The 22,731-nt window shown below is 61.7% G+C and overlaps 5 protein-coding genes across 5 annotated transcripts; all 5 read left to right on the plus strand.

The window, feature by feature from the left end:
* Positions 1 to 2,460: 2,460 nt before the first annotated feature.
* Positions 2,461 to 7,230, plus strand: LMXM_18_0710 (hypothetical protein, unknown function; the record flags this gene model as incomplete). Its single annotated transcript, XM_003874036.1, has 1 exon — positions 2,461 to 7,230. One exon carries the CDS (start codon positions 2,461 to 2,463, stop codon positions 7,228 to 7,230), a length of 4,770 nt encoding a protein of 1,589 aa, XP_003874085.1.
* A 5,281-nt stretch (positions 7,231 to 12,511) lies between these two features.
* On the plus strand, positions 12,512 to 15,067 carry LMXM_18_0720 (conserved hypothetical protein; the record flags this gene model as incomplete). Its single annotated transcript, XM_003874037.1, has 1 exon — positions 12,512 to 15,067. The coding sequence occupies one exon, from the start codon at positions 12,512 to 12,514 to the stop codon at positions 15,065 to 15,067; it is 2,556 nt and encodes an 851-aa protein (XP_003874086.1).
* A 755-nt stretch (positions 15,068 to 15,822) lies between these two features.
* Positions 15,823 to 16,584, plus strand: LMXM_18_0730 (putative dynein-light chain-protein; the record flags this gene model as incomplete). Its single annotated transcript, XM_003874038.1, has 1 exon — positions 15,823 to 16,584. One exon carries the CDS (start codon positions 15,823 to 15,825, stop codon positions 16,582 to 16,584), a length of 762 nt encoding a protein of 253 aa, XP_003874087.1.
* Positions 16,585 to 17,654: 1,070 nt separating this feature from the next.
* LMXM_18_0740 (putative elongation factor Tu) lies at positions 17,655 to 19,055 on the plus strand (the record flags this gene model as incomplete). Its single annotated transcript, XM_003874039.1, has 1 exon — positions 17,655 to 19,055. The coding sequence occupies one exon, from the start codon at positions 17,655 to 17,657 to the stop codon at positions 19,053 to 19,055; it is 1,401 nt and encodes a 466-aa protein (XP_003874088.1).
* A 1,478-nt stretch (positions 19,056 to 20,533) lies between these two features.
* LMXM_18_0750 (hypothetical protein, unknown function) lies at positions 20,534 to 22,162 on the plus strand (the record flags this gene model as incomplete). Its single annotated transcript, XM_003874040.1, has 1 exon — positions 20,534 to 22,162. The coding sequence occupies one exon, from the start codon at positions 20,534 to 20,536 to the stop codon at positions 22,160 to 22,162; it is 1,629 nt and encodes a 542-aa protein (XP_003874089.1).
* Positions 22,163 to 22,731: the final 569 nt, after the last annotated feature.

Consider the following 22,731-nt stretch of genomic DNA (forward strand, 5'->3'; position numbering starts at 1 on the left):
ACCTTGTCTGCCGGTATCTGTATCTGCCTGCTCTGCCATGTTGCCTGCACGTACGTATATATATATATATATATATGTGTGTGTGTGTCTTGTGTTCCGAAAGGCTGCTTTCTTTTTCTGATTCTATTTGGGGAGGCGAGGGGGCAAGAGGGCAAGCGACGTCTCTCTCGCTCGCTGTCTTGGTTGCTGCCTTCGCTTTGCGGGTCTTTGACCTTTATCATCGTCACCTTCGCTCCTTTTCTTTCTTTTTCGTCCTCCTTCGCTTCTCCCCTCCCCTCCCCCTCTCTCTCTCTCGTGTGTGTAAAGAATGCGTGCGTGTGGAGAGGGAGGGGAGGGGAGAAGCGAAGGAGGGGCCTCTGCTCTTCACCTTGACTTACATTTATTTTCCTTTATCTGGTGCCGTGTCTGCTCTAGTCTTCTTGCTTACTGTGTGTGTGTGTGTGTGTGCGCTTCGCCTCTGTATGCTCGTTCGCCTACTCTTTCTCTCGATGCCCTTCTTTGCCATAACACAAAAACGCAAAACCTCCAGCATCTGCGCATTCTTCAACAATACGATCCACTCCCCCTCCCTCTCCCCTCCCTCCCCCCCACACGCACGCACAGGTGCATACAGGCATACACGCCCTCAAAGCACGCGTGGATGAACCCGAAGCACCGGCGACGTGAAAAGCGGAACGCAAAGGCGTCACTTCTCTCGTCGCTCTCCTACCACCACCACCCCTTGCATACGTGTGTGTGTGTGTGTGTGTGTGTGTCGTGTTATCGACAACTCACGGAGTATTCGAAAACACGCCGAAGCAAACACGTTTCCGTTCTTTTATCTTTTTTTTCGTTTTTGTGTGTGAAAGCAGCGGGGAGACGAACCGGAGATGCGCGGGCGGTGATGAAAGCGAAGAGTAGAGAGTCGGCGAATGCATGGTGCGGACGAATGGGGGGAGGGATATGGGTGGGAGGCTCCATAGCACCACCCACGCACCCCACCCCTATCTTCCGCCCTCTCTCCCTCCCCCCCCATTCGTCTGCGCCACGCTCTCTCTCTCTGTACATGCCTCGTTGATTTGGAATCTCTTTCACTCTTGCGTGCGTGCGTGCACACGCGAACGTTTTCTTCTCGGATGTGCGTGTGTGTGTTGGAGCCGGCTGCACTCCATGAATCTCGAGTTAAACACGCTTGCAGACGTGTATACCTTCACTGTGGTGTTGACGGGTCATAGAGCATGTCAGGAGCCTCTTCTTGAGGCTGCACACCTGTGTCGGAGTGTAGTCTGTGAGTCGCCAGAGCGCACAAGTCTCCACGATGACGTCCCTTGTGCTGAATCACCACTGCCATCACACACACACAGAGTATCTCTGTACGCATTTGATTTTTTTTTCTGTATTTACTTTATTCTCTCGCTTCCACTCCGAGTCCACTTTCTAATCCTTTATTGAAAAAGCAAGGGTCGCACAAACCACAAGGTACGCACCACGTGCAGCGTGACAAGACGGTAGAGGATGGTCCACTCCTCATGTCCACTGCGCACGCGCTCAACCCCTCCCCTCCCCTCCCTCTCCCCTAACCCTACTCCTCCCAGCCTCTGGAACAGCGAAGAAGCTGCGATAAAAACGCGGCAGCAGGAAAGCAAGATAGGCAGCGGATGCATCTGGCCACAATCTTCGTCTTTGGCCCGTGGCGTCGCCTCTCCACGTTTGGTAGCCAGCTCTCCCATTCTCTCCCTCTCTCTCCATCTCTCTGGATATCGCTCGCTCCTCTGCACTCACGTCGTTTCAACATTGTTCTTCTCCACGAAAGGCAACGAATGTTGCGCCGGAGTGCTTCTCCGATGCACGTGCGTGTGTGGTGTGCTCGAGCTCGGCACCCCCCTCTGCGCCTCTTCTGCACCCCTTGTGCGGCTCATCACGTGCAAATCGCCTCGACACACATCGATTACAGTAGGAAAAACTGCTCTCGACACTTGCGGATTAGCATCAGCAGCGAGCACAGGCCGGGACAGGGTTATTCACATGTGTATGCACACCGATACAGACAGAGAAAAGTGAGGAGGGGCTTCAACTCTCGCCATCTGTATGAGCTGAGTCACGTCTTCATCACTCTCGCAGTCCATCGCGCACGCAGACACGCTGACACTCTCCTATTACACCGCCCTTCCTCCCCCCCCACACACACACGCACACCCCCTCTTGTCACCCTTTCCGGCGATGCTCGTCTGCTGTACGCTGCATCGCCGCGCAGGTAGGCGGATTCGCATCGGCTCATTCGGATGTGGGGGGTCTGTTGGTGCTCCTGCGGCAGTGACCGCTGGCGCCGCAGCGCCGCCAAGCTCGGGGTGTGGCGACGAGAGAAACACGAAAAGGCAACCGCCGGTCCGGTCGCGGATGTCTTCCAACGACGGCAACGATCGCGCAGCCCGTGACTCAGATGGCACGTTCTGCAGCTGGTCGATACAATCAGCCTTGCAGATGGCCTACCCGCCTGTACCCTTGGTGACAGCCTTCTACGGCCACTGCACGCGTCTGCGGTCGCCACGAGACTTCTGTCAAAGCGATTTGCTCTCTCTGCCAGCCAACGGATGCACCACGAGTCGAGGTGCGGCCCAAGGAGAAAGCACAACAGTGTCCGCAGGGAACGCTCGCGATGCCGACTGGGACGCTCATGGTGGCGGCAGCGGTGCCGCACTGCTGCTGATGCTGCACGACGTTGCCACACTGCCGTGGGCAGCAGGCGTACGCCTTACTCTCACCCTGCACGGAACGGCTACATGCGCTCATGACGAGATAGCGCGGCGGGAGCTGCCGGCGGCCGCTGCTGTCAAGAGAAACCGCGGCGGTGATAACAGACCGTCAAGCGCTGCCGCAGCGATAGCACGCGTAGGTGGTGAGGTATCAACGCAGTCCTTCGCCACCTCCGTCGTCACTGGAGAGGCTTCTCTCGCACAGTCCGACGCAGAAGGCGAGGAGCAAGGCAGCGTAGCCACCTCCTTGAGCACCGCCACTGCCACTGGCCACCAAGCTGACAGGGACGCCTGGCAGCCTTTCAGTGAGTACCGCGCGCCACAAGCCTGCGCGGAGACGTCGGCGCTTGAACTGCGCTCATTTACCGTCGCGCAACTTGGTCAGCGCGTGCCGCTGGTGGCCCTCGTCGCTGAGAGGGCCTGCGATGCCAAGTCGATGTTCTCTGCCCTCACCGAGCACTGCGTCACCCATCGAACCAGCGCGGTGTACAACCAGCAGTGCTCAAACAGCCCTGCCTGGCTCCCGCCGCGCACGCCTGTGCATCGCGTGCCGGTGGAGGTGTATGCGGAACGTACCCCGTTGGTGCAGACGAGTGGCACCGCCGCCCTGCAGCGGGACCTTTGGCAAGCGCTGAGCCGCGTCGTGACTGCGTCGGCTAGCCACAACAGCCACGGCGCTGCGCATTTGTCCGCAGCACTGCGGTCCTCGTCATCGAAGCCATGCGGAGGACTGCAGTGGTCTATATCACCTCTGGCGCATCTCGTCTGGAACGGGCAGTGTTGGGTAGAAGAAACAGACGTGCAGGTGGTGGAGGTGGAGGAGCAGCTCCTCGGCGCGTTGCTGGGCGACGGTGATGAGGATGCGGCTGATGCTGCTGCTGGTGTGGCTCGATCAACAGCGAACAGGAACGCTGTCATGTGCGGCACGCCGGCTACGCGGTGTAGCACTCGTAAAAAGGGCGGCGCAGGTCGGTTGGAGGCACTCCGGATGGACTTGAATGCGCAGGCCCCTACGTATCCTCGGTTCTGGCTGCCGAGCTGCTGGCGTCGTGCCAGCGGTTTAACTGAAGTATTGACGCCCCTTTTTCGAGATCCTGGCGACGGTAGTGCGGGGATCGGTGCAGTGTGTAGCCGCCCAGCAGGCGCTGCCGCCCCGGCCGCCTCACAGTGCGCGTTTTCCAGCAGGCCGTATGAGGTCGGGAAGCACACCAAGGAAGACGGACGAGTCGCGGAAGCGGCAGTAGAGGCAGCCGCAGGTGACGCACAGATGCCAGCGGCGTTGCGCTGTAGTCAGTGGGTGTTGCGCTTGCGAAAGGCATGGCTTGTCGCCAGCCCTAACGTAAAACCTGCCTTGCTTGCTCGTGCAGGTACAGAGGCGCGAGCTGACGTCGCTGCGCAACCGGGCCTTGGCAACGCGGGCGTGAAGACAGTACCACCTCTGCTCGATGCAGCTCGCGGTGCCAGCGACCACTCGCGCGCCCCTTCTTCGAGGCCACCAGCACCAGCACCCGTGAGGTACCCAAACTACGACCTCCTTACCGGCTTGCCGCTGAACTTGCGGGACTACAACGCCGCCCTCAGAAGGTCCCGAGACGCCGCCAGGGGCTCCCGCGCGTCCCGCTGCTCCTCCTCACCGTCGAAGTCGGCCGTGCTGTCGCTGTGGTCTTCCTGGAGGACACAGGCACCACCGGCACCCGAACGCTGCGTGCAAACGGCGCAGGCTGCTACCTTTCAGTATGCTAATGATCCGTTCTTCCTTGCGGCTCTCTCGCAGCAGGTGGGGTGGATCCGTCTATCTCCGAGCTGCCATCCGCACACGCTTCACGTAGGCGCCCCATCAGCATCGGCGCTGATGGTTACTCCAGGCATGGGACCGGTGTCGTGGCAGTTGCCAGATGCGCTGCGCAGATGCTACAAAATACCGAGCTCTATCGTCGATGTCCCTCAGCGCTGGCTGTGTAGTGGCGGAAAGACAGCGGTGCAGACAGCCGCTCCCAGCATTGCTGTTGCCTCGTCCACAGCGCCGGCACAACATCTTCCGTCGTTGCCGCCGCCGCCGCCGCCCGTTGCGAGTGTGTCGGTACCGCAGCAAGAGTGGTGGACAGGCTTTTTCCTGAATGACGCCCCGCACTGGTGGCACCGCGAGGTGTTCAAAGGCGCGCAGGAATGCTGGGCAGCGAAAAACACTTGCAAGGACAAGCTCGCAACGCCGGTGCGGCCGCGGCACGAGCGCGATGGTGAGCGCGTAGCAACTGCTGAGGAGGTCGCGCGGGTACTATCGTTTCTTCAGGAAGAGTGTCGTGTTCCACCGCCTCCGGTGAGCGCTTCCAGTACAGCAGCCGCCGTGGCATCCCCGCACCATGGCGCGCCTGGGTTGACGTCAGAGCCTTCGTCACCTGTAGAGATGACACAGAAGACGGCGACCTTGCCCCCGCAGGTGTGCATGCTTCGGCTGGCACCTGTTGCGCCTATGCTGCGCCGCCCACACCGATTATTGGGGCGCATCGAGCATGGCAAGCAAGAGCACCACTGCGCATCCACTCCGGCCACGGAGGCTCTGGCGTTGGAGCTGCAGTGGTCCCTTGTGCCGGACACCGCCGCAGTGACAGTGAACACGTTCTTCTCCCTGCAGGACGTGTTGAACCACGCTGGACCTTCTGGAACGGCCTCAGGTGCGCTGCCGCCTACCTCGTCGGCGGACCGTGCGGTGCTGTTTTACGTTGAAGTCAAGGCTGGGTTGGAGGTACTGCGGCGGGTGGCACACGCTGCGGCTGCTCGGAAAGACTCCTCCGACGACGAGGAAGGCCCCTCGCCGGCCCCTTCCTCGTCTGCTGCCTGGTGGGAACAGCTGAGTGCCTTCTACGACGCCAATACGTTTGTGGCGCAAGAAACCGCACCTCCGGCGACGATGTCGGCGACGGACAAGGGCAATAAAGGCAGTAGCGGTGATGGCTACGAGGAGGTCGGTACAACTCGCCGCGATGCTGTCGCGCACGAGAGCGCTGTGCCAGCCTTCTGCCACCCTACAGTGACGGAGGTGGTGCGGACATGTGCGCAGCTGATGCTGCGATGCGGAGGGCCATCACACAACCGCCATGTGAGCGACTCCCTCATCACCCTCGATGGCGGTGGCGGAGAAGGCAACAGGGTTTCATCAGAGGCAGTTGCGGTATGGTCACGCGTGGAATACGATGCGCTGCTTCGCACCGCAGTCGGCACGTCCGCAAGGGCCGCAGCCACGCCTTCCTCGGCACCTTACTGGCGCAGCGCGGTTGATGATGGCGACGGTGACAGGAGTGGAGCGAATGACGAGGAGGAGGCGGAGGTAGCGCCGGACCACGCAGATGACGTCGCGGCGGACGCAGAAAACGGAAGCGAAGGCTCACGTGCAGAGTTGGCAGTCACGCACGAAACACAACGCGCAAGCACTGCCGGTGGCGCAGCGGCACCATGTAGCCGAGACATTGCGATGAGTGTTGGACAGGACAGTCCATCATCTGCTCAAGTGGCGCAGGGGTCGTCGTCGACGCCATCATGCTTACCATACGGCATGGAAGTGTACGAGTACGATGAGGACAGAACGCGGAGTGCACCGTGCCTTAGCTGCAGGGGCCTCGCTGTGTCGCTGAGCGATGCACAGCCTCCAGCGACTGCACCGGATAACTGGCTAGCTGTGGATCGTCGCGTCCCACTTGAGCGTAACTGCCGACTGAGCGAGGCCCTTCAGCCCCACAGGAACCCTGTGAACTTTGGCGCGGTGACGGGTGCCGGTGCTGCCCCCTCCTCCTCCTCGTCGTCCGCTGACCTGCCCTTCGCCTTGCTGTCGAGAGGAAAGTCTGGGCAAGCGGTGACGCTTGGCAAAGCATCTGTCGCCTCCATCCTCGACGCCCGCAAGGACACCGAGCAGGGCGGCGGAGACGTCCGGGCAGATGACGGACCACGAGCGCAGCGCCAGCTGAGAAGTGCCGAGCTCCTCGCTCAGAATGAAGAGTCCCTGTCTTCAGGGTCATCTACAGACCGCACTGGCAGTGCATCCCCGATGCCCTCCAGTGCGAATGGCGAGTCGCAGTCGCCTCCGTTGGGCGTGATGGATGCCGTGATAGCGGAGGAGCACCATCGATTTGAGATCGAGTGGCGACCGTGGCTGCGATACCTGCCTCCGACCACCACGCACCGAGGCAACACGCCGTCAACAAGTCCAGAGCCGACAGGGCCCCCAAAGTGCGCGTCCCGCGTGTTTGGCTTTCTGCAGCCGTCGGCGGCCTCCGAATACTGCACTGGCTCTTCAAGAGCGGACATGACCTCCGCCCGTGGCAACGGTGGAGAGCGCAATGCCGGACGCTCAGCCCCACCAGCGGCAGCAGCGGCATCGGATGGTGCGGTGGTTGTCCTCGATCTGGGCCTTTGCGTGCTGCATGTATGCCGCACAGAGGTATACGTGAACGCCGCCAACTTGCTCTACCACGAGGAGACTCGTACAGAGGGACAAGACGACTGAAGAGGGAGAGGGGGTGGACGCGAGGGGCTTTCATGAATGCGAGTAGCGAAACAGAAGGCGACGTCCAGACCGGGAATGAATAAAGCAGCCGGCCACGTCGTGCACTCAGTGTGCGTGCGTGGGTATGCCTGCGCAGGCTCTCGTCGTGGAAGAAGGTCCGCCACTCTCCCTTTCTCTCGCACCCTCTCCCCGCAGCCCCCATCTACCCAGTGCCACGAATTACACGAGCAACTACGACTGCTATTACCACCGCTAATGCTCCTCCAGCATCAACACCACACCCTTGCCGGGTGTCGACAACGAACACCCAAACAAACCAAGAAGCAAGCGCCGCTGCGACACACCTGGAGGTGTGCGCTCCCATCTGCTGCGCATTCGATTCCTCCCCACACGCGGTTATGACTGACTGCGCGACCCTGAGCACAAGTCTCGTGAAAAGCGCGGTTGCGTGTGCGTGCGTGGGTGTGTCTGGGTATGCCTGTACCTGCGTGACGGATAACATGAGTTGACCGTGACGCAACCCCCGTGCAAGCACAAGCACCTGTACACACACCAGGCTTCCTCCCACTGACCACACGCTGACACCTCAGCAACGGCACGCACACACACATGCCAGCGGATCATGAGAAGACCAACACTCATACTTGAGCCCATCCGTGGCAGTACGCACCAACGCTTTTCTGTCAGCAGCTGACTATCGTCCGACTACCATGCCACACTTCGCGATGCCGCCTACCCTCCGCACAACCCAACTGCCCCCTGGCCATCTTCTTCTCTTGCTGCATCTTGCCCTTCACGCCCGTCACGACATCTGCCAAACTCTCACCCGCACGTAACCCACATCCACCCGTCATCGTGTAGCTTCGCGCTGTGACGCCTCCGTGCCGTCTGCGCGTTTTTTGGATGACGAGAGGTGCGGTAGCGGCTGTGCGGCCTGCCCCCGCCGCTGCTGCCGCTGTGGCTGCGTGGAGCGCTATGATGAAAAGCCTTTCCTTAACGACGAGCGGACCGACACGCACCCATGCGGACAGTTCGAATGTGTACAAATGTTGAGCCTCCCGCTTCCCGCACCCGTGTCGTCGTCGCCACCGCACCGTGCGCCTGCATGCGTGCGCGTGTGCGACGGGGGACACTGGACAACGACGTCTCTGTCTAACGGGGTGCGACGCTGCTCTGTCGGCGCACCTCGATTTCAGGAGATGGAGATGACGCGGCTGCGGCAGTGGTGCACGCTGTGCTCGCTGTCACCGCACCTGTCCCCCCCCCTCCCTCCTCGTCCCTCCCCATCAAGTGCGCGAGGAGAACCGTAGCCGCTGCAACTCCACTAAGTGAGACGCCGCGGGTGATACTTCTCCAAGAGCTCTGTCGCCGCCGCTGCGCATCCGCGTCTCTGGGGCGTGCGCGCCTCTGTACGTGTATGCCTGCGTGTGTGTGTGTGTGTGTGCCAGCTGCGCTGTCGTGCAGGATGAGAGACATTCAACGGATCCCAATCAGAGCACTGTGCACTGAAACCCCGTCCTGATGCTAATCCGCAAAACAACGGCTGACGCGGCGACGCAGCCGGCCACGGGCACGTGCTGTGATGTGCCGCGAGAGGTGGTGCCGCAGCAGCGGGGGAAGGGGCAAGATGCGGCGGGCACGCGCGAGAGCGGAGCTGATGTCAAACACTCGTAGTGCGCGTCTGACGCGGCGTGACTGATACAAGACGACACGGAGCCGGGAGGACATCCCGCGCCTCTTTGCTGACCGCCCCGTGTGGTCGCCCCGCGCCCCTCGCCCACGCAGCTGCCGCCGGTACTCGACCTGTGTGCGTGTGTGTGTGTGTGGTGTGTGTGCCCGCGCTGTGACGCCTCCGTGCCGTCTGCGCGTTTTTTGGATGACGAGAGGTGCGGTAGCGGCTGTGCGGCCTGCCCCCGCCGCTGCTGCCGCTGTGGCTGCGTGGAGCGCTATGATGAAAAGCCTTTCCTTAACGACGAGCGGACCGACACGCACCCATGCGGACAGTTCGAATGTGTACAAATGTTGAGCCTCCCGCTTCCCGCACCCGTGTCGTCGTCGCCACCGCACCGTGCGCCTGCATGCGTGCGCGTGTGCGACGGGGGACACTGGACAACGACGTCTCTGTCTAACGGGGTGCGACGCTGCTCTGTCGGCGCACCTCGATTTCAGGAGATGGAGATGACGCGGCTGCGGCAGTGGTGCACGCTGTGCTCGCTGTCACCGCACCTGTCCCCCCCCCCTCCCTCCTCGTCCCTCCCCATCAAGTGCGCGAGGAGAACCGTAGCCGCTGCAACTCCACTAAGTGAGACGCCGCGGGTGATACTTCTCCAAGAGCTCTGTCGCCGCCGCTGCGCATCCGCGTCTCTGGGGCGTGCGCGCCTCTGTACGTGTATGCCTGCGTGTGTGTGTGTGTGTGTGCCAGCTGCGCTGTCGTGCAGGATGAGAGACATTCAACGGATCCCAATCAGAGCACTGTGCACTGAAACCCCGTCCTGATGCTAATCCGCAAAACAACGGCTGACGCGGCGACGCAGCCGGCCACGGGCACGTGCTGTGATGTGCCGCGAGAGGTGGTGCCGCAGCAGCGGGGGAAGGGGCAAGATGCGGCGGGCACGCGCGAGAGCGGAGCTGATGTCAAACACTCGTAGTGCGCGTCTGACGCGGCGTGACTGATACAAGACGACACGGAGCCGGGAGGACATCCCGCGCCTCTTTGCTGACCGCCCCGTGTGGTCGCCCCGCGCCCCTCGCCCACGCAGCTGCCGCCGGTACTCGACCTGTGTGCGTGTGTGTGTGTGTGGTGTGTGTGCCCGCGCTGTGACGCCTCCGTGCCGTCTGCGCGTTTTTTGGATGACGAGAGGTGCGGTAGCGGCTGTGCGGCCTGCCCCCGCCGCTGCTGCCGCTGTGGCTGCGTGGAGCGCTATGATGAAAAGCCTTTCCTTAACGACGAGCGGACCGACACGCACCCATGCGGACAGTTCGAATGTGTACAAATGTTGAGCCTCCCGCTTCCCGCACCCGTGTCGTCGTCGCCACCGCACCGTGCGCCTGCATGCGTGCGCGTGTGCGACGGGGGACACTGGACAACGACGTCTCTGTCTAACGGGGTGCGACGCTGCTCTGTCGGCGCACCTCGATTTCAGGAGATGGAGATGACGCGGCTGCGGCAGTGGTGCACGCTGTGCTCGCTGTCACCGCACCTGTCCCCCCCCCCCTCCCTCCTCGTCCCTCCCCATCAAGTGCGCGAGGAGAACCGTAGCCGCTGCAACTCCACTAAGTGAGACGCCGCGGGTGATACTTCTCCAAGAGCTCTGTCGCCGCCGCTGCGCATCCGCGTCTCTGGGGCGTGCGCGTGCGGTGTCGGAGGTATAAGGCGAACGTCGGACTTAAGCTGTTAGTAGCTGTTGGCGTGTATCGTCGCAGTGGCCCTGCCGATGAGGTAGCGTCGTGAAGTTATAGTTGTTGTATGCGAATAGTGAACTGGGTGTCTTGTTTGGAGTTGCCGCGTAAAGGATTTCATGGTATGGGAAGCAGTGACGGAGGAGTTGGTGGAGTGTTGCAGTTTGGGTGATTTACACACGGAGACAGGGTCAGAGACGCGATGGCGCGGCTCACAAGTGAGCTGACGGCAGACTGCCTGCAGAGGCGGTGAGCTCTTGAGGCACACACTTTGTTACAGCGCGCTTCAACGATGACTCCCGTTCGCGTGTTGTGGAGTGTAAGGGACGACTACTTTTTAAGGGGAAACGCAAGCGGTTGCACACAGGAGGCTGACGCACCGGGGATTTCTGGATCGGCGCTGTGGCTCGTCGCTGCGTTATTCTGGCGTCGTTGTGAGCGCAATCCGCGGTGCTGTTGCAGTGGAGACCGGGGCGCATGCAGTGGCATGCGGGTGGCTGTGGCAAGCATCGTTCTGTTGCAGTCGGAGCCACGCTGCAGTGTCGCGACGCACAAGTTGTCAGAAGAAAGCTGAGAGAAATCGATGCATCGTGGCGAGCGCCTGCCTATTTAGTGTGCTGGTCTCCTCTTCCAACCGTTTTCGGTCCACCACTGCCTTCGTTGTGCCGCCGCCCCCGCCCCCTCCTCCTCCCTACCTCGTCTTTCAGCGCACGTGGCTCCTCCTCTACAGATCACCTGCACTCCACTTCCCCTTCTTCGTCTAGCGCATTCGGCCGACTGTGGTGAGCAGCAGCTTTGGCCTAAAGAGAAGTCAGACGAGGTGGCGGCGATCGATGAGCGGCGGCGCGCACACACACGCACCGCTTCGCAGGCGCACACCACATTCGTACGCCCGCATAGAAAGGCAGGCGCGCTGAAGAGGATCATAGACACACTCAAATAGGCATAGAATCAGGACCACAGCAGGCTGGGCATCACCCTACATCGTCCACCGCGGCTACCACGACACACACACACCTATGTCAGTGACAGCGATACGCGTAATCCACACCAGGAAAGTAGCTCGGCTCTCTCTCTCCTCGTCGGCTTCGTAGAGCGCGCTCCCCGCCCGCACACACAGTGCTGCCTCGCTATGCCGCCAAAACGCAAGGATGCACGAGCTGGGTCTGCTCCGAAAACATCGAAATCACGCACGGCCTCCACGGCAGTAGGCAGTGCAGATGGCCGATTCGAGCCCGCGACCGCAATAAGGGCCAAGATCCCGACGGCGCTCTCCGCGGAACCAACTGGGCGTAAGCGTGGGCGCCCGCGAAGCGCGGGCGCGTTGCCAGCCAGGGCAGCGAGAGCCTTGGCGCCACTGCAGCCGAGCGGGCCGCAACTGTCTGCGGCTGCACGAAGGCAGAAAGGCAGGGCTGGCGCCGGCAATGCAGCTGCCGCCTCCTCCCCAGCGACTGGGCACGCCGCCGCACAACTTCCTCAGCCTCCACTGGAAACGGTGGCACGGACAGAGCCGCCCCAACCCGCCATGTCAAGGCCTGCAGTAACGGCTGCTGTCGTGGCATCGGCCATCAAAGAAGTGGGGACTGTCAGGCACCACGATGCAAGCACAGCGGACGAGGGCCAACCCGAGAGCGTCTCCTTGCTTCGCCGCTACTTGCCTTTGCCGGCGCCGACGTCCACCAACAGCAGCGGCGCCTCCGGTGCACAGGGGTGGAACATGAGTGACGCCGTGGTCTTCTCGACGTATCTCGCCGAGGTGCAGTCCCACCTAACTCGCCACTGCTGCCGGCAACTCGCGCGGCTCACCACATCAACCGCGCCAGCCTTCTTGCACGCTGCAGCCCTGGGCGAGGCAGCGCTGGCGGCCTCCTCAACACCACACATGACGGCTCACGCAAACAGCGGCTCTGGCGATCAAGGGTCGCTGCCCCCGGTAGAGCAACTGGTTGACAGGCAGGAGCAGGCATATCGCACGCTTCGGGCCACCATCGCTGCCTCTTGCGCTCTGGGTCATCGCTCATGCCAGGTGCTATGGGGGCCGCGTGGCAGCGGCAAGCACCGCATTCTGCGTCTTCTTGCTCACGACGTTCGTCGCACCCCGAACACCTTCGTAATGGAGCTGCACGGGCGGCTGCTGAAGGACGACGAGGCGGCCCTCGGCGTCATTGCCCAGCAGCTGCTCTCCTTCTTAAAAAGCCCGCAGTCGGCGCAACTGCGCGCGGTGCATTACCTCTTGCGCACCGGCACCTTCGGGTTTGGCCAGCTGTTTCACTTCGAGCGGCACATGCAGGACGACGGCATGGTGGCGGTCGCGGCGACAGCGCCAGGACTCACCGCACGCGCTATGGACGGTGCGGATACGTTACTCCCGCACATGTCTCAGCACATGTCTGAAGACGGCGGCCGAAGCGGCGCGAATCGGCGGCAGCGCCCGTCAACGGTGACTGCCCCGCCAACGAAAGTTCTGCATCGAGGGGCGAGGCGTGCGCGCTGGCGCTCGAGTCGCCCCGCGCCTGGTGATCTGGCGGACAGCAACGCGGACGAGTCGACTGAGGATTCGGAGGACGAAGCTACTGAGGACGAAGAAGACGTGCAGGGGAGCGGCGTCATGGTGACGTCCACCACGACATACCTCACCGGCGGGGCAGCGAGTGCCCTGCCTCATCTCCAGCAAGCGCTTCTCCTCCTGAAGAGTCTAGGCTGCAGCATTGTCGTGTGCGTCCGCGACATCGACGTTTTCGGCATCCGCTGCGATCAACTCCTCTACGTCCTCTCCGGTCTCATGCACGATAGTGACGGCGGCGGCGGCGGTGCAGGCGGCGGCGGAGGGCTGTCTCTCGTGCTGGCATCCGCCGCGCCTGACATCCGCCAGCTGGAGAAACGGCTCTCCAGTCGTCTAACGTGCGAGACGCGGTACGTGCCGCTGTTGCCATGGTCCCTGCGCAACCTGCTTGCCGCTACGCTGCACACAACGGCGCAGGACGCGTCGCACCAGGTTTGCATCAAGGAGGTCGGGCGACGAAGGGCAGAGCTAGTGGCAACACTGCGTTCTGGTGCGACGAGACTGCGACAGGGCACGGAGGGCAGCGGCAAGATCACAAAGCGTGAGCAGGAGGCACTGAAAAAGTCGATGGCTGACCTGGAGGCGCGACTGCACGCGAGCGAGGCCGCGCTGCGAGAATTGCGGGCACAGCGGCGACACCTTCTCAGCCTGCTCGACACAGAGACTGCGCCCACGACCATGACATTCGGCGCCAACAGTGCCGGCGAGCCGGCACTGGGCTACTACACAGCTTCCAGCTGGCGCTCTTCAGCGTTGCCGTCGCCGCTGCAGCTACAGCAGCTGGCACCCACCTCTGCAAGCTCAGCGTCTTCGTCCTTTACGACTGCTCGCACCTGGTCTGTCAGCTCGCTGCACGCCCACTCCTCTCTGACGCTCGAGGTGCAGTGCGTCATGTGCGAGGAGCTTCTCCAACAGCTCTGTTGCCCCACACGCGCGCGCCAAGCACGGGGTCCTGCTGGTGTTGATACCGTCTGTGGCAGCGGCTGCCCTTCGCTCGCGCAACTGGTGACAGAGCTGAGCACGGAGCTCGAGCTGAACAGCAGCACCAGCTCAACGGTGCTGACGGTGCTGGCGAATCACCTATGCAAGGCTGCTAGCGGTGCCGTCGATCTTCTTGGCGGAAGTGGTCGGCGCGTGCTGCTGAGTTGGTTGCGCGTACGGCTGCGGCACGAGCCCATCCCTCCAGCGGCCCCCAGCGTCACCTCGCCCGCCCAGGGAAGCACTGCGTGCCCAGCGGGGGTACCACAGATGATTTTGCTGCGCTGGCGGGAGGAGGCGCAGTCCATGGCGCTGAGCACCCCCGACCGTCGTGCAGGACTCGCCAAAGAAGTAGCGATGAATGAGCGCTGCGTTGGCCTTGACCTCCAACCACCGTTTGCTGTTGGAGACCGTGAGCCAGTGGCGACGGATGGTGCGGACATCAGCCGCTCAGAGCACCACCGCCAGCTTCCAGGGCTGCCGCCGCTGTCTTTGCTGCCCCCGAACCTACACGACCTGCTTGCCGACGGTCAGCTTGTTGGCATGGGCTACGGCAGTCGCGAGGTGCTGCTGGTCCTCTTCTACATGCACATACACCACACCAGCGGCGTGCAAGAGCGCACGGTAGCCGATCTTCTGGAAGACGTCTCCTCCTCGCTTGGGACGAAGGCGGCCGCTGCGCTAGATCGAGAGGCGTTCCGCCATGCCATTCGCCTGCTGTGTCGCTGGCGGCTCCTGCGTGTGGTGGAGGCGCACTCACAGCTGCTCGAGATCTGCGGCAGCGACGCACGACTACGCGAGTTTCTCTTGACCGTGCTATCCAAGCAGCCCGAGTGGTGTGAAGCTGAGTTGGGCCTCGACGCACGCGAGATCATGCGCTTCCGCAGCCTCCTGTGACACGCAACATCAGCGGTACGGGAACGAAAAAAATGAGGCAGTTGCTGTTGTGTCCGTGTGTGTGTGTGTGTGTGTGTGGTTGTATGCGTGATTCTTCTTCTTGGGTGGGAGTACAGGAAGAGCTGGGCAGGCGCATCTCTCGCGTGCACGGCGGTCGAAGTCGCCGCTTACACGTACGTGCACGGCATCGCGCACACACACACATCAAGACGAACCGTGCGGCCTGCTACCTCACTTGCGCACCGCATGCGGCGCACCTCGACATGGCCTCTTCAGATCACTGGATCATCTGTATTGGGACCTACCTCTCTGTCCATCTAGGAACGGAAGCCGGCAGATGGGACGGCAGAGCGTCAGGCCGCATCAACATCTGCGGCCTTGTGTGTGTGTGTGTGTGCCACGCGCACTCACACACCGCCCCCCCCCCACCTCCGATCACGTGCCTGGATTGTCTAACGCGTATCCCCTTCCCTCCGATCTCCTCTCTGACCTCGCTGCCGGCAGGATCACACATGTAAGCGCGTACACACGACTTCGCCACAACGACATCCATCACATAGAAGGAGAACGTCTATCCACGACGCAGCAAGGAAGACACACACTGGCCCCACCGCCAAACCGCACTCTCCTCTACGAGACGCAGGAAGCGAAGGGTGCCAGTGAGTGTAGTCACGGCAAGATACTCCCCCAAGTCTCTCTCCCGCACGAACACATCTTTCTTCTTCGCCTGTGAGCCAGCAGAGATTGGGGGGAAGATGGCTGACCATAGCTCCGAGAACTCGACAGCGGCAGGGACCGTAAACAGTGATCTAGATGTCACGTGCCCCGGCGCCGACGGCGCCACGCTCGGGAACAGCTCCCGTACTGATGAGACCTCCAAGAATGCGACGACAAGTGGGCAGGACGTGTCAGAAAACCAACAAGAATCGGCCGCTTCGGGCGTGCCAGACGGTGCGAATGACGAGGCAGCAGTGAGCCTGGAAAAGGCGACGGCCGCTAACACCAACAACGAGGGCAGCGGCGGCCAAGAAGAAAATGGCGAAGCGGACGAGGACGAGGACGAGGACGAGGACGACACCGGGCACTGGGAGCGTGTTGCGGCGAGTGATGTCAAGAATATCATCCTGCAAGTGTTGAGCCCATACTTCGACGACGACGTCGGCGATGGGGCCGCTGCAGTCCCTGGTGGTGATTTGGCCGCTATACCGTCCGCATCGGGACCTTCGGCTCCGGCAATCGAAGAAGACCGCAACGGTGACGACACGGCGCAACGCTATGACCATTTCAAGGCCGAGGAGTGGGTAGCGCTGGTGTGCGACGGCATCATGGAGCGCCTGGTCGCCCTTGGAAAACCGTTCAAATTTGTCGTGCACGCGATGGTGATGCGCAAGTGCGGGGCAGGCGTGCACGTGTGCTCTAGCTGCTATTATGCCCCCATGGATGGTTGGCTGAGCCACGCCCACGACCTCTCCGCACACCTCTACGCGGTTGTGACGGTGTACTGGTGCGCCGTGTAGGCGCCGTATGTGCGCATCTGTGTGTCCCTTTTCTCCCTCGATGTGAATCAAAACCCCACAGCACCCCACCTCTCCTTCTTCCATAGCTAGCGGGTCTCTTCCTCTCTCAAGCATTCGCGCGCGCAACCTCGCCATGACAGTGGCGAGTCTGATTCACCCCCTTTGCAGATGGAAGCGAGAAGGCCTACGCCATCCAGAGACGATGTCGCCATCCACGGCTGCATCGATGCACGGTGTACACTGGCCTTCCTGTGTCGTTGCGTGAGTGGGCCGTGGCGATGATGACGCGCGCATCCTCCCACCGGCCATCTCCACCTTTACCACGAGTACTTGGATCTGTTGTTGTTTTCTTTTTTGTTTTCGCGCCCGAAACGCGGAGGAAATCCTCCAACGCCCCTCTCCTGTCTCGCGTCCCCCGTACTCTCGACAAGAGATGCGCGCTCGAGTGCCTCACGGGTCCGTAGTGGTGTGGTCGATGCACACGCTTCACCCACCCCACCCCATCCTCCCCCCGCCTTTGCCTCCAGACGTGCGCACGGATAGGCATGTACATCACTGGTGCACAAACAAAACAACGTAAAGCGCAGCGTGGCGATCCCCCACGATCGTGTCCATATCTGACACGTCTCCTCCAACCCACCCATCGCCTTCCGCTCTCCGCTCCCCTTCGCGCACGCGCACAAGCACTACTAAGCACATCTGTGTGTGTGTCCCCCCCCTCCCGCCCTCTCCCCTCCCCTCCCATTGGCCTTGTGCCTCGCTCTCGCTCTCGGTCTGTCTCACTCGTGTGTGTGTGTGTGTGTGTGAGCGGACACACGTAGCCTGCTCCACCTTTCTTTGCACGTTCCTGCTGTATTTCCTTTGTTGTTCTTTGCTGTGCGCCTGCCCCACCACCACCACCCTCCACCACCCCACAGTGCTCCCTGACGGCGGTGCTCGTCCTCCTCTTGTGCTTTCTGCGCGGGACAAAGACCAACGATACTCCGAAAGTAGCGCCCGCGCCGTCTCAACACTTGTCACCTCTCCCTACTCCCTCCCCCTCCTCCCGCACCTCTTCGCAGCCGGCCGTTATGTTTCGCTCGTGTGTGCGCCGCCTTGCCCCCAAGGCGAAGGAGGCGTTTGTTCGTGGTAAGCCGCATCTCATCATCGGCACCATCGGTCACGTCGATCACGGCAAGACGACGCTGACATCGGCCATCACGACAGTTCTGGCGAAGCGCGGTCAGGCGCAGGCGCTGGACTACTTCGCCATCGACAAGTCCCCGGAGGAGAAGAGCCGCAAGATCACCATCAATGCCACGCACGTCGAGTACGAGTCGGAGAAACGCCACTACGGACACATCGACTGCCCCGGTCACATGGACTTTGTGAAGAACATGATCACCGGCGCTGCGCAGATGGACGGTGGCATCATTGTGGTGGCGGCCACCGACGGCGTCATGCCGCAGACACGCGAGCATCTCCTGATCTGCTCGCAGATTGGGCTTCCGGCGCTCGTAGGGTTCATCAACAAAGTGGACATGACGGACGAGGACACGTGCGACCTGGTGGACATGGAGGTGCGTGAGCAGCTGGAGAAATACAAGTTTCCGGCGGAAGAGACGCCCATCGTGCGCGGCTCGGCCCTCAAGGCCGTCGAGGGCGACGCGAAGTACGAGGAGAACATCCTCGAACTGGTGCGGAAGTGCGACGAATGGATCCCCGACCCGCCGCGCAACACAGACAAGCCTTTCCTTATGGCCATTGAGCACGTTTACGAGATCGGCAAGGACAAGAAGAGCGTCATCGTGACCGGCCGCGTCGATCAGGGCGTGCTGAAGCTCAACACAGACGCCGAGCTGGCCGGCTTCAGCGTCAAGAAGTCGACGGTGAGGGTGACGGGCATCGAGATGTACCACAAGACGCTGAGTGAGTGCATGCCCGGTGACTCCGTCGGCGTCAGCATTGTCGGCACCGGCGACACGATCAGTCTCTCCAAGGACAACGTTGAACGCGGCATGGTAATGGCGGCAACGGGTAGCACGAACCTGTACAACAAGGTGAAGGCGCAGGTGTACGTGCTGACGAAGGATGAGGGCGGCCGCCACACTGGCTTCAGCCCCCACTACCGCCCGCAGCTCTTCTTCCATTGTGCTGACGTGACGGCGGACATGAGCTTCCCGGAGGCGGAGAAGCACCGCGAGGAGCTCAACAAGAAATTCGGCCGCGGCCCCGAGGAGGACAAGCAGAAGGAGGCGGAGATGAAAGAGTTCGAGAGCAAGCTCGTCTGCATGCCGGGCGACAACCGCGAGCTGATCCTGACGCTGGCGTACCCGATGCCCATTGAGAAGGGTCTGAAGTTCACCATCCGTGAGGGCAAGATCACCGTCGGCTGGGGCGCCGTGGTGGAGACGATGGGCCTCGACACGAAGGTGAACATTGAAGGCAAGCGCATCGCCGCGAAGCCGGTGACGGGCAAGAAGAAGAAGTAGAGTGCACATGGCTGAGTGCGTGAGGGTGTGTCTGGAGGAAAGGGGGAGGGGAGGGGGGCGGAGGTAACGGGGCAGAGATGGTGACACTGTGGCGCGCGAAGCGAAGGAACTGAGACAAGTACGTCTTTCTTAGGGTCGCCTCCCTCCCTTCCTCCCTACCTCTCAGCATGCACGCCGCCGTTACCACACCTTTTCTTCTTGCGTGTTTGTGTGGGGGGAGGAGGAGGAGAAGGAGGGATCTCCTTCCCCTTTTGTTTAATTCACAGATTCTTTACTCGTCGTTTCGCCTCTAATGCGTGCGCGGTGCGATGTGTGCGCGTAGGTCTACGCTCGTGTTCCTTGCTGGCGCCGCAACCCTTGTTGGTATCCTGTAACAGCGACGAGTCTACCGGGCTCTTGCCGCCCCATCCTCTGGCGTTCGTTGTGTGTGTGTGTGTGTCTCTGTGTGTGTTGTTGTTGTGCTTCTTATCGTGTAGGAAGGCGCGGCGTGTTGTGTGCGGGAAGGACCAGGGGGGTGTCTGTGTGTGTGTGTGTGTGTGCGTGCGTTCGGTGGCGGGGACGGGGGGCGGGTAGGAGGGCGATGGAGACCGTCTTATCCACCAGCCTCGCCCTCTGCCGTGCGGCTCTTCTCTCTGTGTAGTGGTGGACAGGAGCGCAGGAGACGTGTGAGCGCGTACAGATGGACGCGCCTACATGGGGGAATGCGCCCAGTCGCATGCACGCACGCATGCACGCCTTCGATTATCCCTTCGGGCCGTTTGCTATTTGATGTGGGATGTCTTTGGTTACTTTTAAAGCGAGAGATAAGCGACCGCACACCTCATCCGCAGCAGGATCTGCCCCAGTGCGTGTGTGTTAGGAAGTCGTCCTCTCGGGTGGTCTCGACTCGTTCTTGGGTTGCGCTGACGCGCGCACAGGCACACATGACGCACAGACCCCCGGCTCATGGTATGCACATGGGTAAATCGGGCAGCGTCGAGCCAAGACCTCATCTTTGTTTTTTTTTTGTTGTTGTTGTTGTTGTTGTTTTTAAAGGAAGCATACATGAACAGAGGCAGCAGGCGGACGTCCGGCATGACGACGACGCAGCGGCGAGGTGGTGGCCAAGCGGGCGAAAGGGAGCAACACGAGAGGTGCAGGAAAGGAAAAAAAGAAACGCGGCGCACAGAGGCGCGTGCAAGGGTGTACAAGAGCTGTGATTTGCATGAGGGGCGGCCATCCATTCTCTCTCACACACACACAAGCATGTCTGCGCGCCTGCCGCAACGAGTGAGACGAGCCGCTTCCTGCTTCCCTCCCTCCCCCCCCCGTGCCTCACTGCTTCTCCCCCATCTCACCGGCCCTCCAATGGACTCACCCTCTACCTCCCCCCCCTCATCATCATCTACCCTCCCCTCTCCTCTTCACCGAGTCATGCAACAGACACACGCACATGATCCGTCGCAGATACACGTGTGCACCCACCATAGAAGAAGTGGATGTCCGCACCACACCTGTTATCTTTGCTACACCCAGCCGCTTCTTGTAGCCCGCCTCCCATCGCCGTGCTGACATGGATGCTCGCGACGGAAGAGCGACTGGACCGCCAGGTTGTACACATCGCGGAGTTGGAGGCGAGGCACGACATCACTGCTCTGCTGGCTCACTCCTTCTTCGCGATGTCGACGTCACGTCCACGTTCGGAGTGGCGTCCTGCTCGTTCAGAGCCAGACTCACAGCTGGAGTGCCTGGCTGCCGCATCGAGCGGCCACAGCGAGGACGACAGTGACACGGTGGTGAAGCGAACGTATCGCGCCGCGTCCTGTGCCGAATCGCTGTCGCCAACAGAGCTCCCTCTAAGACGCACACACTCCTCCGGGCACGCCAGCGCGTTGGCACGACAACGCGAAAATGGCAAACGCCGCAGCACGCCAGAGCTGCCGCTGTCTTCCCTCTGGCAGCAGCTGGCAGACCTCGAGGAGCGACTGACCGAAGTAGAATGGGCAACGGTGCACTGCAAAGGGTCGCAGCCGACGCCCGACGCACCTCGACCACAACAACGCCGTGTCGACTCGTCCAGGCCAACGATGGACGACTGTGTTGCTCTTCTCGACTCTCTGCTCACATCGCAAGAGGGGACGCGCACGCCTCAATGGACTGCCTCGGCAACCGGTGCAGCGCTACCGTGGCGACAGCAGCGACCGTCGCAAGAGACTGAGCGCCATGTACCGCTGCGGCTCCACTCTCGGCAGCAGTACATGCTGAGTATACTCGCCAAGCTTCGCGATGCGCTGCGCAGTACCCAAGCCTCATACGAGGAAGCCACGGGCATTCGCGCACCCGTCTCGTTGGAGACACTCCTACAGCTGCCACCGGAGACCCTGCCGCTTCTCATGTGCACCGACGACGGCATGCGCGACGTGCGTCAGACTCAGTGCCGTCATCCCTGCGACGCCTCTGGTGGAACAGCCGCGTGGTGTGGCCTCCTGTCCAGCACCTCTATTTACACGCTGTGGACCACGCTCATGGATGGCGTCGACATGCTCCCCTGTTTCTCGCGCGCTGTGGCAGAGGCGCTCTGGGCAGCAGTGCTGTGGATGCATGCGTGTGCCACTCTTGCGCCTCTCGGTCAGACGTTTTTTGCGCCCCTCGCGAGCGGCAAGGGAGAAGGGTGCAGCCACACTCGACCTCTTCCAGCTGAGATACAGCAGCAGCAGCGCACCGGCTCTGCGTCTCCGTTGCAACACCGACCAGTACGGCGCCAAGCAGAGCCTCGGCAGCTGCGCTCTCCCTCGGAGGCGCGTGAGCGATTGGCCGTACGTCACCAACGCGCCATCGCCCCGACCCTGAAGAGTCGGCTGCAAGAGGAGGAGGAGCGGTGGGCGTACCGAGACTTTCCTGTCCGCCGCGGATTCACCGCGCCGACGGTGTACGATGATCTCTTTCCCTTGCCGACTGCTGTCTCCGCATTTGTGGAGCCCCCGCTGCACACCATGCCATCGCCGTCACTGGCGGCCGAACGGAGCAGCGGTGCTGCGGTTGCAGAGGCGAAGGAGGAGGCGGCGGCAGCGGCCATCGGACTCGATTTCTATACTGGACCTGCGCGCAGGTCGCGGTCGCTCGTGTAAAGGCGGCGGTGTCGCCCCCCCCCCTCCCCTCCCCTCCTTCCCACCACGGAGGTGGACCGTATCGCCACAGCCGTCCCATTCTTTCTGCAAGCGCATATTTGTTTTTTCTCGTGTCCTTCTCTTCGGTATTCATGCCTCACGTGACTCATGCACGCCCTCTCTCTCTCTCGCGGAGCGGGACTGTGTCGACGCCTCTGCTCCCCCCCACCACCACCACCACACACACACGCACACCTCTGTGTGTGTTGCTGTGATCGTTGGTGACACGCGGGCAAACAACGCACAAAACGGCGTCGCCGCGGCGTCGCAATGAAGGTGCACCTACGAGCTGGAAGGACGTGGTGCAGACGGCGAGCAGCGCAACATGCGTATGTGCGTACAACACACGGTACTCCGCATTATCGCTGCTCGCCGTCTCTCTTAAAGGTCTTCTCGGCCGCCACAGTCGCCACCACCACCTCTCATGGGCCGCCTTGCAGAGAAACGTTGTCAAGCGTCATCCACGCGACATCCCCCCACCCACCCTCTTTCCCTCCCTTGCCTGCGCCTCTGACCCTCCGCTGTGCACC

Source organism: Leishmania mexicana, chromosome 18 (assembly GCF_000234665.1).
Source record: "Leishmania mexicana MHOM/GT/2001/U1103 complete genome, chromosome 18".
Classification (NCBI taxonomy): Eukaryota; Euglenozoa; class Kinetoplastea; order Trypanosomatida; family Trypanosomatidae; genus Leishmania; species Leishmania mexicana.